The 16,755-nt window shown below is 36.0% G+C and overlaps 1 protein-coding gene across 1 annotated transcript; it reads left to right on the forward strand.

Annotated features, from left to right (window-relative positions):
- The first annotated feature begins 965 nt into the window (after positions 1 to 965).
- On the forward strand, positions 966 to 16,208 carry Orc6 (Origin recognition complex subunit 6). Its single transcript, XM_067126275.1, has 6 exons — positions 966 to 1,177; positions 3,053 to 3,179; positions 6,552 to 6,715; positions 13,429 to 13,512; positions 13,654 to 13,774; positions 14,105 to 16,208. The coding sequence occupies exons 1-6, from the start codon at positions 1,113 to 1,115 to the stop codon at positions 14,294 to 14,296; spliced, it is 753 nt and encodes a 250-aa protein (XP_066982376.1). The 5' UTR covers positions 966 to 1,112; the 3' UTR covers positions 14,297 to 16,208.
- The last annotated feature ends 547 nt before the right edge of the window (positions 16,209 to 16,755 follow it).

The following is a 16,755-nucleotide window of genomic DNA, read 5'->3' on the forward strand; positions in this document are numbered from 1 at the left end:
CCCCAAACCCTTTTCATTTTTTTTACCAGTTTATTTTGCTAATACCTTTTCCATTTCATCATAGATTTGAACTTGTTCTTTCTTCCTTTCTCCTTAATTTTACCATGCTATCCCATAACCCCTTTCCCTCTCTCTTCACCTCTTCAACTAGTATATGACGACATTTAGTCATTTCCTATTTGATGATTAATTCTGTCTTTCTCTTCTGCTCCAGGGATTGCCTACATACCATTCCTTTTCTTCCCTTTCCTATAAATTTCTGTTTTCTATTTACAGGCTTCTTCTTCTTCGTCTCTTCCCCTCCTGTTCATCCAAGGTTGTTCTAGTATTCCTTTTTCTTTTGAACCGACCTCCCATCAAACTTCTCTGTTTTGTTTACTTCTTCACTCATTTTACTTTCCAATACTTCTGCAAACTTTTCAAGGTTCCTCTCCTTTGTTTTATAATATTTTGTTTCTTCCTATTTTCCTTTTCTGAAACTGACCAGCTCAATTTTTTTACATTGAATTCGATCTTTGTTAAGTTATGAGCAGACTGTTCAGACGGACATAAAAAAATTACGTCGGTACCGTTGTTTTCATCAGGATAATCCTGGTTTTCATCACCATACCTGAACATACAGGGATGGCATTCATTCGCATGTGCAACAACAGTGTATAATGTGAGATAAAATCTCGACAGTAATAAAATGCAGTGGAGGTAAAGTGGGGCATTAAACGTGTTCGTCGGTTCACTATGTTTTGGGGGTAAGATTGACTTCCTAATGGATTATCCATCATACTTCAAAGGTATTACATGCATACATAACACACGTTGTGTAAGTTATTAGAACTCTGTTTATTCAATATTTTCTTTTTCATTTATTTTAGAAATACCATTATTTTTTAAAACAGGTGCTATCAATAATTGACTATGAACCAAGATTACTTCAGATCGTATTTTTATTGGTTGCTCTTCAGCGCGCGCCCTTGTGAAGAGATTTGAGCGCTGGTTGAAGTAGAATGTAAACAAAGGTGACAGTAACCATTTTAAACTTAATAATACTTTCTCTATCCAGCTAAAGTTGGTCCTGATATAAAGGGAAAAGCAGCCTTTACAAAACATAATCCAAGATGGATATACAAGTGCTTCGGACCTTGTCAGCCAAACTTGGCATTACTGATCAAAGAGTTGTCAGGTGAGTAGACCAGGTCACGTATCGGGTATGCAGGGTAGTAGCTTAGACATTTCTGTAGTAGGCATTTCAGAGGGAACATAACCATAGCAGACATACCTTTGCCTAATTTAACCTTGGACGCTGTAGCCCTACAGGTCAGGACGTTGCACCGTTCACGTCAAATGGTACTTGGAAAAAGTTACGTTCCGTTGAAAAAATGGTCGATCGGTAAATTCATGCAAACTGGATAGGTAAGTTACTTTTCGGGTAGATTTCGGCACGCTGAACATATTTTGTTCTATCAAGTTTTTCATTTGGAGTTATTGTAAATGAGCTATGGACGCATCCTGTGGATATACAAATATCCCACCTAACCTTACCTAGAGCCTTGTTCCCTGACCTAAGCAGAACTTACCTTCCTAAACTGACTTAGGACACTGTGCCCTGACCGAGCAGGGGGGACAAACCCCCCCAAGTAACACTGAATATTGAAACAGAATGACTGTACTAAATTTAGTAGCAGGCAAAATTACCGATGCCTACCCATCTCCCTGCTCTGCATACTACCCACATTTTCAGTGGTAAAACTGTAGAACAACTCCACATGGTTTACTAGCTTGAAAATTAAGTTTTCCTATACTTTTAGTGTTATTGATGAAGGAGGTGGTGTTTATTGGCGGTCATTATTGTTAACCTCACATCTATATCGGGAACCCTTTGTGAACGGAGGGTTTTGGCTGGGGTAAAACACAGGGAGAGAAAACAGAACACAAGGCATATGGGAGCCATATGTTCAAGAAGGGATTGGCTAAGGAAACCCCCTGGTGAAGGAAACTTCACTTTTTACCAAAAGTTCCCCTCTAACTCTGCACAGGCATGATAGCATTCCAGGATGGCCAGCATACGATAACATATCAGTTCTGAGGTTAATTACAGTCAACTGCCAAAAAATAACAGTAAATTCTTGTTAAGCAACCAAAATAGTATAGAAAAACTCAACTACCAAGATAATACGTTGTGCAGAGTTATACTATAGTTCTACCTTTCCAGTATACAGTATATGCAAATGTTTTACTGCATATTTAAGCTCAAGCATCCTTCGTGTTATGTTGCATGAAACATTTAATCAAAGGCCACTGCATCTGTATGTATTTTGTCAATGAAAAAGGTTCTAATTTGGCTCGACGCTCCTGCAGAGTGAAGAGAGTTGAGTATAGCCTAGATTGAAGGAGAATTGAGCGACATATGAACTTTGTAATATATGTCGAAATCCTACTGCTGCTTTTCTTCTGACAGTTTTTCTTTTCCTAGGGTTAACCTTAGGGAAAAGCAGTACCCTACAGGCTATTTGTATGTAGCATTGTATGTAGTCCCTAATAATTGAGTTTTAGCCAATCTTATTAAAGTCTATGGGATTGTTACAGGAGTCATTGGTCCTTTGCTCATCATTATTACTGGGAACAGACATTTTTTGGTGGAGACTCAACTTATGTAAGGGGTGTCTCCTACAATAAGGGTGATGGTTTGTATTCTGAAGGAACATAAGCCAAATTTGTAAAGTAATTTGTATTTTTCATAGACATACAAATTAGGGCCTTTGACCATAATTCCACCTCAAGCACCCCACAGTCCTTGTTGCCAAAAAAGCTAGTATGGGGATCCCATTCACCTGCCTATCACTAGTTAATCCCCGTGTCACCAAGCTTGTGCTGAGGAATATTCCTGCATTTAAAGCTCAGTTTTGTATGTTCAGGAGAGATACAAATTACTTGAAAAAATTTTATTTCTATTTTCAAAGCTGGCTTCAAAAGGAAGCGTTTTTCTAGTTAGAGAACAAGCATGACATTTGTCTTGATTTTTCATTTTTTATTTTAAAATGTTTTTTATTTATCTTAGGAAAGCAGAGGAATTACTGCGATTATTAGCTGTTCAAGGTGGTACAGGATCAAAATTCAGTATGTCTGCTAAAACAGTTATTTGCTTGGATATTGCAGCTGCAACAGCAGGTGCTTTAATTGACAAGGTGAGACTTTTTAACCTGTGGTACTATAGTTAATGGGGCTATGGAATGTTTATCTTTTTAAGCATTTATTTAAGTGTAGAATTGATGTGCTCTTGTTATTCACTGAAGTATTTTATTTCTTAGGAACAGGAAGTTTACAGTAGTCCTTATGGGAGGCATTTGCACTCCATGTTTCTGAGTATATTTATTGTGGCAAAAAATCTGAACTTAATGTGCATTGAAAAGTGAAATTGAGTTTTTAAAAAAATGATTATGATTATTAGATAAAATTTCTTTCGGATAGTTGAATCATATTCTCTCATTTGGAGGTGAGAATAACCAGCATCTATTTTATATGCATTCACATTACTAGTTGAATTATTAACCAGCATCTATTTTATATAAAATAGCTGAATTTTTCATAAAATAGCTATTTTCTTTTGAAAGTGTTTGAATTATTTATTAAATTTTTTTGCAATAAGATTATACAGGAAATAGGTTAGAGACAACGTTAAATTTTGAAAGGAAAGCATATATCCATGGTACATAATCTTTAATTATAAATGTATAATCATACACAAAGACTATATACAATATATATAAATATGTGTGTGTGTTTGTTATATGTAGTCTATATTTATGTATGATTATTTAGTTATAATTCAAGATTCTTATGTGTATATACAGTATATAATATATATACTATATTTATAAATATATATGTAAAATTTATATTTATATATATATATATATATATATATATATATATATATATATATATATATATATATATATATGTGTGTGTGTGTGTGTGTGTGTGTGTATATATATATATATATATATATATATATATATATATATATATCAGGTATTCCCCTACTTACGATGGGGTTAGGTTCCAAAAAACCCATCGTTTGTTGAAAAAAATCATAATTCGAATATGGCCTAGCCTACACTAGGGAATTAGTACCATCTATCTATATATATATATATATATATATGGTAGGCTAGCCTACACTACACAGTATACTTTATACACAAATGGTATAGTAATTATTAGTGTCAGCTAATTCTGCAGGTTCAATGCAGAATGACATGATAAGTCAGTACAAAGAGAAATTGTATAACAAACAAGGCCCAGCCTGCACTTTCGTATATCATATACGGTAGCCTAGCCTACATTATACTGTATTCTATTTTCACATAACACCGTATTATACAAACATCAAAATAACGAATGTGCATCTTTTCCATGGATCTTTTAAAAAGTTATGCTTTACTACACTGTATCCAATCGTAAATATTCTTATATTGCTTTTGCATTACAAATTCCGATCATAGCGATCAAATGTTTTGGTTTGGGAATCTATCACGCGGTCTTTATTTCGCCACATTTAACTTGGTTCAGAGGGTATTTCTTGCTTCTAGTTAACGTAAATGAATCTCTAGATACTTTATTTATAAGGGACATATATATTTTTCGTTATACGAAGTGTTTTTAAGTCGAAATATAACATGTCTCGTGAAATTAATTTAGCCATTTTTTTCGTTAATAGATGACGTTGGCGGCTGGCCATTTGTTTTGTGTAAAAAAAAATTAAGATTCCGTTCGCTATTTTCTCTTGATTTCATCATCATACTACGAGCTTTTCCTATTTATCTTTTATCGGCGTGAAAACAGCAGTAATATGTGTTCTTTCATGCCCAGTAGTTTTGATTAAAATACTTTCCAATTTTATTTGCTGTCGAGTTTCATCCATGTTGCCAGTGCACGATAATTTATGGTCATTAGCAGCTTGAACATTCTTTTCTCAGCTTCAACTACAACTTTCAGCTTAAATTTACTTTAGCAGTATATTTCCTTGCCGATCTTTTCTACAAAGCGGATAAGGGTAGTGTAAAAACATATCAGTACTTAACGTCATTTTTAACATAACTACGATAATTGTTTAACCGTACGATGGTTGAACAAGCAAAACAGTTGTTATCCGATTCGGTTATTAGCAAAACAACAGAGTCTCGTTCGGTTGTTTATGGTTGTACGCATTTTCACAAGAGTATAAGGTTACTAACAATACTTTTATCATTCTCTTACTTTTTTAACTAGAAGATGGAATAAAGAGATGGAGGCAAAAGAAGTTGGTCCATTGTAAGTTGGTCTCTCTTGCTGCCTGATTCTACGGCAACTGTAGTGTACGCTGTTGCCTGTGCCCGCTCGAAATTTAAAAATATTTTCTAAATATTGTCATACCGGTATTAATTGCTAACTCCATCGTAAACTCGAATTATCGTAAGACGAATTATCGTCACTCATTTACAAACGCACTGTATTTACAAACGCACAAAAATTGCAAACAAACACTGACCTATTTTAACTTTTGACACAACAAGAGCAAGTGAGGTCAGCTCATTGAATTAATGTACCTATTCCAGCCTCTCAGGCCAACGTATCGTACACCGTACGCTGTTGCCTGCACCAGTCGCCCACGAAATTTAAAAATACATATTTTCAAAATATTGTCGTATCGATATTAATTGCTAACCCCATAACCGAATTATCGTAAGTCAGAATCATTGTAACTCGAGCACTACCTGTATATGTATGTATATATATATATATATATATATATATATATATATATATATATATATATATATATAATATATATATCATATATAATATGTATATATGAGCACTACCTGTATATGTATATATATATATATATATATATATATATATATATATATATATATATATATATATATATATATATATATATATATATATATATATATATATATATATATATATATATATATATGTGTGTGTTGTGTGTTGAAGATGGTTTGTCTTCGCAGTTGTCCCTTTCTCTATAAGGACAATATTGATTTCACTGTATCCTACCAAGTTTTTTCTAAATTCTTGAATATATTTTGTTGTGGCTCCCTTATATATTTATAGTTTTATGTCAGAATGATGAGGTGATAAATCCAGGTTAAGCAGGATATGGTGAAAGATAGATGGGTGGGACGATGCATTTTATAGAGATAGGTTTCGTCACGTCATTTTAAGTGCAGTAGTTCAGAGGTTCACATATACTTTTAGAGGTTATTATAAAGTAGGTTGAGAAAATTTAGCTTGCTTCAGTTAAACCTAATTCAGTAATCCACGTCATCAACTCCTTTATAGTTCGTCATCACTCAGTCCGGTATTTTTGTTGCAACTTTACATTTTGTGGTCATTGATGCAACAAATTGATGTAACTACAAGTATGTATAGATCAGGTGTACATTAGTTAATCATATGTTCCTGACTAATATCAAGATTAGATTTAATTTAAAATTGTATCTTCTAATTATGCATTTTTCATTAAATTTTGTATATCTTTTCAGAATATGGGTATAAAACTTTCAGGCATGAATAGATCTCAATATGTTTCAACTAGTCAGACTGTGAGCCACTTATTGAAGATATCCCCTGGTGTGTGCATATCTGACCTTTGCATTACGCATTCTGCCACAAATGCTAGGGACTTTGCGTGTCAGATAATTAAAGAGTAAGTAGACTTCTTAAAATTCAATCGTAATTATTTTTTAAGGACCTTTAGTTATTTTATATTACATAGTATAAACCTTCCGTTTCTGCTTTTGGCTGTTTGTTGGTTTGTGTAAAAAAAGTGTAACTTCCTTGCATTGTAGCTTCCAGGGTATTACCAACAGTACAGTGTCTCGTAGGCAGTTCTCGGTTCTTCTTTTCATCCCCAGCTACACAATTTATGCCGTATTCATTTCCTCTGATCTTGTCCCACCTAGCTGTCTAACTTCTTTAACTTTTACACCAATGCACACCATTTACTTAAGACCTAATTGTGTGGTCTACCTGTCCGAGAGAATAACTTTGATTCATTGTTGAATGAGCTTACAATTATAATTGTAATACTGAAATAAAGAGATTGAGGGACAAGATTGTAGTGTTGAGCAGTGTGGTTAATGTTGAATCAGTATTTTGAAATAGGCCTGGTGGGGGACATATAGTATTGGTTGAAGTACCTGAATCACCCATAAAAGCTTGCCATTTATGAATTACAGATCTAGTGTAATTCATCTTCTTGAAAGTGAATGGTAACTTCCTTGACTCAGTTATCCTAAATCCATGGTAAATCACAAGACTTGTCCCTAAAGCAGAAGAATTCTGGTCTCCACATGTCTGTATGTGTATATGTGTCCCTCAGTAGTTCTAGCATTGTGACTGACCATGCCATCTTGCTCCCAGAATTATGTTCCCATCTCTCTTCATATGGTTCTAATTCTGCTAGTTGCATTAATGCATCACTTCATGTTCATGGTTAATTCCTTATCCCCAACCTAGTGTGGGAATTTTCCCTTACTTTTCACCTTTTTAATCTTTTTATTACTGATAGTCTCTTCATCCTTGATCAATTGTCAAAATTGTAGAGAAGAATCCAAAGAAATAAGAATAACCCATGTTGTCTCTTTATAATAATGGTATAGTAAACTAAAACAACAAAGTACAACACTAGTGAGCACACTGTCTTGCTCAAGAACTTTGTCACAAGAGCCTGGCCTACCTGAAGTATTTCTTCTTATGTGTGTATATACAAGCAATATGAAAGTAAAATAACAACCATACTACTTTGTTATTTGCATTTTCTACCAGATTTAGCTACCATCCAGACAATATGATCTTTATTCCACACATCCACCTACACATCATGCACTTACATTGTATTTCATGGTGTATTGGCACTAATTGCAATATGTTCGTAAACAAATCAAAACCTTCGTTCTTTACATTAGGGATAAGCTTGTGAATGCAAGCTGGAACGGCTTTATAAACCTACTGACAACCGAGTTAACTATTGACAGGCAATGGAAACCCCCGCCCATCTTTCAGTGTGCACTCCACTTTGCTTTTGGCTGCCATCAGTTACAGACGACTTTTCTTTGGCACTCTGCACTTACTTTTGACGTTATTAATCATGTGCTCTGTGTTTTTGAGTATTTTAATTTTCATTTTTGTAAGATTAATTGTGTTTGATATGAGATGCATCAAACCCATAAATCATTATAGCCAGCTACTTTCCCTATACTGAGGAAACCACTTGTTATCAGGTGCTGTCTTGAGAAAGACAGACCCAGTAAGCATTTTCTTTCTAGCTTGGAATATACCTGCATAGGCTGTGCAGCTATTGCCATAACATTTCTACAATTGAGAGGATCCATGTTCTGAGTGCTGGGAGTGGGCGTCAGAATAATGGATAAAGTTTGTCGCTAAGAAGAAGGCTAGGAAGACCTCACCAGTGCTTGGGAGGGGAATACTCCACCAGTAACACTGAAAGACATCTGCACCTTCCACCAGCCAGATTTCCACCCATTGTTTCAACTCCTAAGGGAGCCGTCTCCTTATCATTGTCTCACACCAATCACTAGCCCTCATGCCTGGAAACTATCCAGTGTCTCCTTTGAGGGAGAGGTTTTCATACAGAACTATGAAAGAGATGTCAGCATGTGTAAATCCTCCTCAGTTGTTTGCCAGGGGAAGTGGGCCATTTTCTGTGGCTTATATTGTAAATGGGGCCTGTCTCCCATCAGAACTACTCTTCAGCAGGCAGCAGACTTATTTCTTTACTTAGAGAAGCTCCTTTTCATGTCAGCCATTAAAGGCTAGAGGTCTGTCTTAGGCCAAGTATTGAGACCAAAAGGAGTAGCTCTCTCCATCTCGTAGGAGATCACCATGCTCCTGAAGAGCTTCAAACAGTCTTGTCCTCCCAGGGAACTCAGATCCCCTGAATGGGATGTGACCCTTGCTCTGAGGACTCACTTGTCACCAGTATGAATCTCTCAGAGCATCAGACAGGTATCTGACCTTTAAGACTGTTTTTCTCCTTTTCTTGGCATTGGCAAAGAGAATAGGCATGCTTCATGGCTTTTCCTTCGTTGCTGTAAAACACTTGAGGGGATGATGATTGATTTTGCTCGAATTTGGCCCAGACTTCATAGCAAAGACTCAGAACCCATTGGTCCCTGACACCAGGTTCAAGTCCTTCTCAATCCTCTTCATAGAGAATTTTTTAGGTAATAATCTGAACAAGATACTACTGCGTCCTGTTAGGGTTTTGTAATACAGGCAGTCCCCGGTTATTGGCGATCCAGTTTTTCGCTATTTGTGTAACAACGAAAATTGGCAATTTTCTGCACCAATTTCCGCTGATCGGAGCCGATAATCACATATTGGCACCAGTACATACCTAACAGAGGCACCAGTAACCGAAAACTGGCGATGATCGGCGCCAATAATCGCTGATTTTCAGTTATCAGCTATTTTTGCTTATCATCACACTGTTAGAACGGAACCCCCACCGATAACCATGGACTGCCTGTATTACCTAAAGGGGACTCAGTACCTCAGGCGGCCTGAGTGTTGACAACTCTTCGTTATTGGCAGGGCTAAGAAGAGGTGTCCAAGAACCCAATCTCTTTCTGACCTGATGAGACAATCAAGCGGGCGAAAGCTCATGAAGTCGGGAATGCCCCAACTATGGCATTCAGGAAAAACTAGTCAGTGTAGCGGGTGATAGGTCATGGCAGACCACTTTCATCTCTTTTTACTTGCGGAACATTGCCCATAAGTCCTTGCATGTGTTTTTCTTGGGTCCTGTGGTAACTACTCAACAAGTTGTTTAGCAAGCCCAGCTTCCCTGGTGGGACAGGTAGCGCCTCATACAAGGTATTTGGTGAGAGACAGATTGTGCGAGTGACTGGTCCCCCTCTTTCTCTTTCCTTTCTCTTGGTTAGGGCAGAGAGGGTTAGTGCTGGTCTAGTACATGCTGCACTGACGAACTGTGCTTGTGAGCTAGGCAACGAGGCACCAGTCTTTAGTTTTGTTTTAGTTTAAAGATGCATGTACCCCCTTCCTCTTGACAAGGGTAGAAAGGGGCAGACAGTAAGCAAACCTGTTGATTACAATACCCAGGTCCTTGTTGTCTATGACATTTTACATAGTTTTTCCAGCATCGTCAACTAATTGCATATAAACATGGTCCAGAAGTCTGGCAACTGTACATCTCATATGTACAGTACCCTGTAGGGGGTATTGCCATCATTGCACCTCACATGGTGCACTGTAGGCATTGCTTAGGGTTCTTTGCAATACCCCTTCAGCCCTTAGTTGCAACCCCTTTCATTCCTTTTACTGTCTCTCCATTCATATTCTCTTTCTTCCATCTTTCTTCTACCCTCTCCTTACAGTTGTTTCACCTTTAAAATCACTCAGTTTCCTTTTCAGCACTAAATGACCTCAAAGTTTCTGTTTCAGCGCTAAATGACCTCATAGATCCCAGGGCTCAGCCTTTGGCCTAAGTTTTATATTTCAGTTCCAATTCCAATTCCAAATGTACAGCATGCCAGAGGTGTGGTTTCCCTTTCTCTGCTCCTCTCTCAGACCAGGAAGGGACATCCCAGGTTGGGTGAACTTACCTGTCGGTTCAGAGAGCACGCAGGTTTCCTCCCACCGATGGATAAGTCACCTAATGTAAATGAATTGAATTGAATATAGAATTTAGGCCAAAGGCCAAGCACTGGGACCTCTAAGGTCATTCAGTGGCTGAAACGGAAATTGACAGTAAAAGCTTTGATAGGTGTGACAGGAGGAAAACCTTGCAGTTGAACTATGACTCAATTGTTAGGAGAGGGTGGAAAGTAAGATAGAAGAAAGAGAATATGAAAGGAGGTACAGTAAAAGGAACAAAAGGGGTTGCAGCTAGGGCTGAAGGCATGCTGCAAAGAACCTTCTTAAGTAATGCCTACAGTGCACCACATGAGATGCACTGACGGAGCTATCCAACCTACGAGGTACAAATGTAAACAATGAAGGTTTGTATTTTTGTAGGAACAAATGGAAAATTTTAAAATTAATTTGTATTATTCTAATATATAAACCTGAAGTTCTTCACATGGCCCACCTCAGCCACCCCTCTCATCTAGCACCTGGACCCAAAGGCAAAATGGAGTGCAAAGCAACAGGTGGGCTTGACTTCCCCCTTCCTGTCGATAGTTTACTGCCTTGTGGGTAAGTTTATAAGAACCGTTCCAGCTCACATTTGCAAGCTTATCCCTAATGTAAAGAGCTTCAGTTTTGTATCTTCAGAAAAATACAAAGTACCTTTAAAATTTTTCTGTTTTAGTATGTTGGACAGTTAAAGGTGCACCAGTTAGTCAGTGCTAGAGGTTCATGGATAATAGTATTAAAAGGTGGACCAGTTAGTCAGTGCTAGAGATTCATGGATAATAGTATTGAAAAAGACTTGTGTAACTTGTACACAGAATTTGACTTGGAGTGTTTATACAGATTGGTCAGCTTCTAGATCAGCATTTGATGTTTCAAGGAGACAGTATCAGTGCTATAAAGGCTGTAGATAGAAAGATTTTTTTGCTTCATCAGACTCTCATTCTTTGGCCACTTTTGCAAAGATGAAAGGTTCAGCCAGTACAGTACTTCTAATTCTGATAAGCTTAAGAGCGCTCTGTTCTTTGCTCTTCATAAACAGATGGAATAGAATCTACATGACTCACTGGAGAATTTACCAGGTTAACTAGTATTTGATACAGAGAGCCTCACCCTATGAAAAATGGGAGATCCCTAAGGAGGTTATCTGCTAATGTGAAAAACTTCATGTGATTCCAGTAACACATTGCATGCCTTTCTCATATGTGCACTTTCCAGAGAGGCCAGTTTTACTTGCCACCTGTACACCCCTTTTTGCAGCTGCCTGCTACCTTTTTTGGAAGTTATGCAGAAAGTTTCATGCACTTTGTATGGTCTATCAAAGAACAGTAGTGTTTGGGCTAGTTCTAGCTTTAGTTGTTCTTCATGCTTCATTATTGCTCATACTTTGAAAAGTGAGTTGGGTAGGTAGCACCACTTGCCTTATGATCACACTCGTTGCTCACAGTGCTCCGACTTTAGCACGTCTTTTAGTGATTCCTGCCAAGTGAGAAACTAGTAAACACTTCTTGCTCAGATCTTTTCCCCATTTAAAGGTCAGAAGTAGGACCACAGGACACAAGCAAACCAACTCTGCCACTGCCTGTGGCTTTCATTTCCCATGAAAAAGAAATGCACCACTCTTGTAAGCTCTCCGAATTACTTCTGAAGAGGTGCAACATAAAGACAAACCTACTCTCTTGGGGCCCTTACATATCCCACACCCCTCTGTCGTAGCTCATTGGTGTTGGAGAGGAACTGCACTACCCATAGGACAGGTGAGGAGCATGGGAGAGCAGGTTTCATTGCCTACCTGTGTTCTTGAATTATTACATATACCTGATAGACATGTATGAGATAATGCATAAATCACAAGCAGCTATGTACAGTATTCCAGGATTCTGTTCCAGGATCATCTCATAAAAATGGCAGCAGATATCTTCAGTGCCTCTGATGGGGAACTGTAGAATCTGTCTCCCAATGCCTCAGATATGGAACTGTTTTATTATAGTGGCATACTGATTGACTTTTGAGATTTTGATATTGTGCAAATTTTATTCCTTCAGATTGGGATTGTATGGTGTCATCCATAGAAAAAAAATATTTTGATATTGCAGAGCACTGGGATTAACCAGGAGACTGCTGAGGGATGGTTTAACTCTTTTGAAGGAGAATTATCAGTAGTGTAAGCCAGTTCAAACTACAAAATTTTAAAAAATGTTGCCTATTTTTCCAGGTTTTTTTATGCAATTACTAACATAAATAGCAGTACAGTAATCTATACAATACTGTATATCATTGACAAGAATCTGGCATACTTTTTCATGATGCAGAAGTCATAAATGCTATATTTTTGAAGTATTTATTCACAAAAGTAAAGACGTTTCTGTTCTCAACCAATTTCAGTGCATGATTCTGACTTTTGTTGTTGCTTTACATTCTTAAAATAAAATTTTTTGGCATCAAAATTACATGTAAACCAGCATTCCATCCTGAAAATTTATAGTAAGTGATAAAAGTGCTTAAGTGCATAAGGGATAATCTAGAAAGGAGTTTATTTTACCATATTTAAGTTTTGGAGCCAATAAAATTGTCAAAGAGCTAATTGCAAATCTCAGTATTTTGTACTTATTCTTCCATCTTTTCCTTATTTCTTATGTTTTTATAAGGTGTGGAAAAATACCTCATTATGCAAAGGTGAATGATTAATTCTTGTCATCAGATTGGTATACTTGTGCTTAATGAACATTTCTGTTTTCTTTTCAGATATGAAAAAGATTTACAGAATAAAGCTGAAGTTGATATAACATTGCCTGTGTTTCAGACTGCTGCAGTTGTTGCAGCATGTGGGTGAGTTGGAAATGACATTCATAACCTATGAATCATTGTAGGCAATAATTGTTATTTTAAAGAATGTTTATACATTTTTATATTCCACAGAGTCATGAGACAAGTATTTAATAATATACCTTGTGCTGTCTTTTACTAAAGGGTGATGAAGATTAAGGTAGACAAACGAAAACTGTATGAGTCGAGTTGTAGTAAAAGAGCTTTATATACAAAAGTGGTGGAGGCTATGACCAAAGTAGCAGAGAGATTACAGTCGACAAAGGTAATTTACAAGGCCTGTGCATGAATAATTTTTTTGCTTGTGGATACTGCTAATTTGTTAATTTCAGTGGCTTCACTGGGGAGGATTTCAGTTTATATAGGAAGTGATACATTATAAGTTGTACTGTGATTTATTCATTACATGATAATTACTTTAGATAGAGCAGTTAATTAAGTGTTACCTTATAAGTTTTACACTGATTTATTCATTACATGATCAGTACCTTAGATAGAGCAGTTAATTCTACTTAGGCTGTAGAAAACGTATTTTAGAAGTGTGCTTGTGTTGATTTTAGTCTCCATTATGTGTTGTTCTTATTCTGATTGACAGTCTGTTAAACCTGGCGGCAAGCGTTCCAAGACATTAGTCGAGCTGGTAGAAGATCATATGCAAGACAGTTCAGCCCCAAAGAAAGGTAAGAGTGATGATGATGACAAAGAAAATAGTGAGGATGAACAAGATACAGATTTTGAAGCGTGGAAGAAAAAGATACTAGACTCTGCAGCTGCCTCTAAACAATGAGAATATAAATTTCAAGTTTTTGTAAATTGAATTTTAACCAAAAATGTGTTATTATTTGTAAATTAATGATATTGGTATGATAATCATCATAAAACTCATTTGTTGTAGAGTCTTGTGTGAAAATTAGAGCTGTTATTTGATATTGAATAGACAGTGACAATTGCTTTTGCAATATGCAAGCTGAAATACCTTGTAATTTCAGGACAATAAGGATTAGCCATCAAGTGGGTTATGCTCCCCTTCTTATTACTCAGGCTCTTTAGAAACATTGGTATGAGGTAATACCTCTTATCTAGCTTTATCATAATATTGTATAGTAATAATTTTTGTATGTGGTGGCTCCATCCAGCATAGTGCTTATTGTGCATGCTGAACTTAAAAAACTTCAAAACACTTTACAATTTGTATATCATTTGTGCACAGGGGTTATTTGTCAATTTTGCCTTTTAGGAATGTTTTCAGTCTGAATAAGCTGTAATCCTTTTTAATCTTGTATCGACCAGCTCACAGTATCATTTTTTCTTAATAATATTGTACATAGGTACAGTGTACTATAGGCCACTTATGGTTTGCCTCTCCTTTCTTCCTCGGGCTTTTATGCATCACTTCCTTGTGGTCCTTTATTATTACTGTATTATTATTATTATTATTATTATTATTATTATTATTATTATTATTATTATTATTATTATTATGAAGTGGTGTGAGATGTAAATCACATTCTAGATTGTTTTACACCTTTCATGGTGGATTGGTTCTTATATGAACAGTAAAACATGGAGTAAAGTTGTATTTCAGAAGATAAACAGGTAGAATGCAAAAGACTAGAGCACATGGATGAAAAGTAAAAGGCAGGAAAGAAATGCAGAGGACTGAAGGGACACCACAAAAAAACATTTAGTACCATTTTCAGTATACCACTCACGGCTGACTGCAACTGGTACTCTTGTATGGATCATGATATGGGTGTACTGATTGCCAATGTGAGTTAGTATTTTATGATGGAAAATATTAAATAAAAAGTTAAGAGGAGGGTACCTTGATAAAGGATGGAGTTGGAAAAATGAGAGAAAATTAAACCTCTTAATGTACTGCATCATTTTTTTGTTGAGACATATTTTGGTACCTGAGTTTCTACTCACCTTTTGAACTGGCTAGAAATAAACGAAAAGATTAATACCCCATTTTAGGCTTTGCATCCTTTGTGATTGCAATTGTTGTTTTATACATATGCTTTTGTTAGTCTGCACTTTTGAGTACAAAAGAATGGCTGTACTTTAGTAAGGCAGTGATTTATACTCTACAAAAAATCTTTTGAAGCTACTCGTTGAAATTTGGTATCATATTTCTTAACTCTCTGTACTGTACTGCAAAATAAAGATATTTTTGGTTTTGAAGAAGTGTGTATACTGTAGATGACTTTAAGGGAAATTGCAAACTTTATGGAACCAAAAGAAACATTATTTGTCTAACACAATTTGTAGTCTTGATTTTATTTTTAGTTTTGCTTCAGTTTCATAACTGGTTCCCAATTGACGCTTTAATATTTTTCAAAAATTTTGTCATGGAGAATTTTTATGGCTAAGTATAGTTTCTCAAAGGCAAACAAAACTAATTTACATTTGCTAAAATCTCATAACAGAAAAATCTTTGAAAAAACTTTCACACTTTTGTTGATTTCAAAAGCCTGCAATACTCCCCGTCTACCTAACATGGAAATTTACGCAGGGTTCTCAAAGCTCTACAATTCTACACTTTGTAACTTTTCAGTGTAGTAGTGCTACGTCAATAAAACTATGGACGTACAGTATTCTCGAATATACATTTGTTAAAAACAATTGTACTAAATATATTATAGCCATTTAAGAGGCATAACAATGTTTTATATAAAATAAAGTTGGAAATTTGTGTACTGCAATGATTTTTTTCTATACCTTCTGCATAAAACTGGTTTGTTTAGTATTTTGTCTTGTAATACTTTCGGATCCCATTTTTTTCTGAAGTATAACTAATGAGAAGTTTGGATATGAAAGGAAACCTACCTCTTGAGTTCTGTGTTTACAGATTTGGTTAAGGTGTCTGTTTTCCTGAAATCACATTTTTAACTTGCATGAAGCTGGCTTAAGGGGTTTATTCATATAAAGCAGATATTAATTACAGTAACTGAAGTTTAAACAGATGAACTGGGAACGATGTGGGTTCTAGAAATGGCCATTCTTTGACATGGTTATACTGACAAAATTGAATTACATTCTTCCTGATCAGGGATTGGAATATAGTGTATGTTTATAAAAAAATCCAAAATTCAAACGTATTTAATCAATTTTGAAACATTATTATTCCGATCTTGTTCCCCAATATTTGCCCTTTTAAGGACATTTTGATAGCTCTTTTGTTGAGACAGCAGTTCCTAACTTAGGAGATTAAATGAAAGAGGCTTTCCTGTTGATTTGCAGGTT

Source organism: Macrobrachium rosenbergii, chromosome 24 (genome assembly GCF_040412425.1).
Source record: "Macrobrachium rosenbergii isolate ZJJX-2024 chromosome 24, ASM4041242v1, whole genome shotgun sequence".
In the NCBI taxonomy this organism is placed as follows: Eukaryota; Metazoa; Arthropoda; class Malacostraca; order Decapoda; family Palaemonidae; genus Macrobrachium; species Macrobrachium rosenbergii.

Bases quoted from the DNA above. Each gene is read 5' to 3' on its own strand.
- Orc6 (XM_067126275.1), top strand. From the start codon at position 1,113: ATGGATATACAAGTGCTTCGGACCTTGTCAGCCAAACTTGGCATTACT. The intron at 3,180-6,551 runs GTGAGACTTTTT...ATATCTTTTCAG, and splicing joins CAGGTGCTTTAATTGACAAG to AATATGGGTATAAAACTTTC. The intron at 13,513-13,653 runs GTGAGTTGGAAA...CTTTTACTAAAG, and splicing joins GCAGTTGTTGCAGCATGTGG to GGTGATGAAGATTAAGGTAG.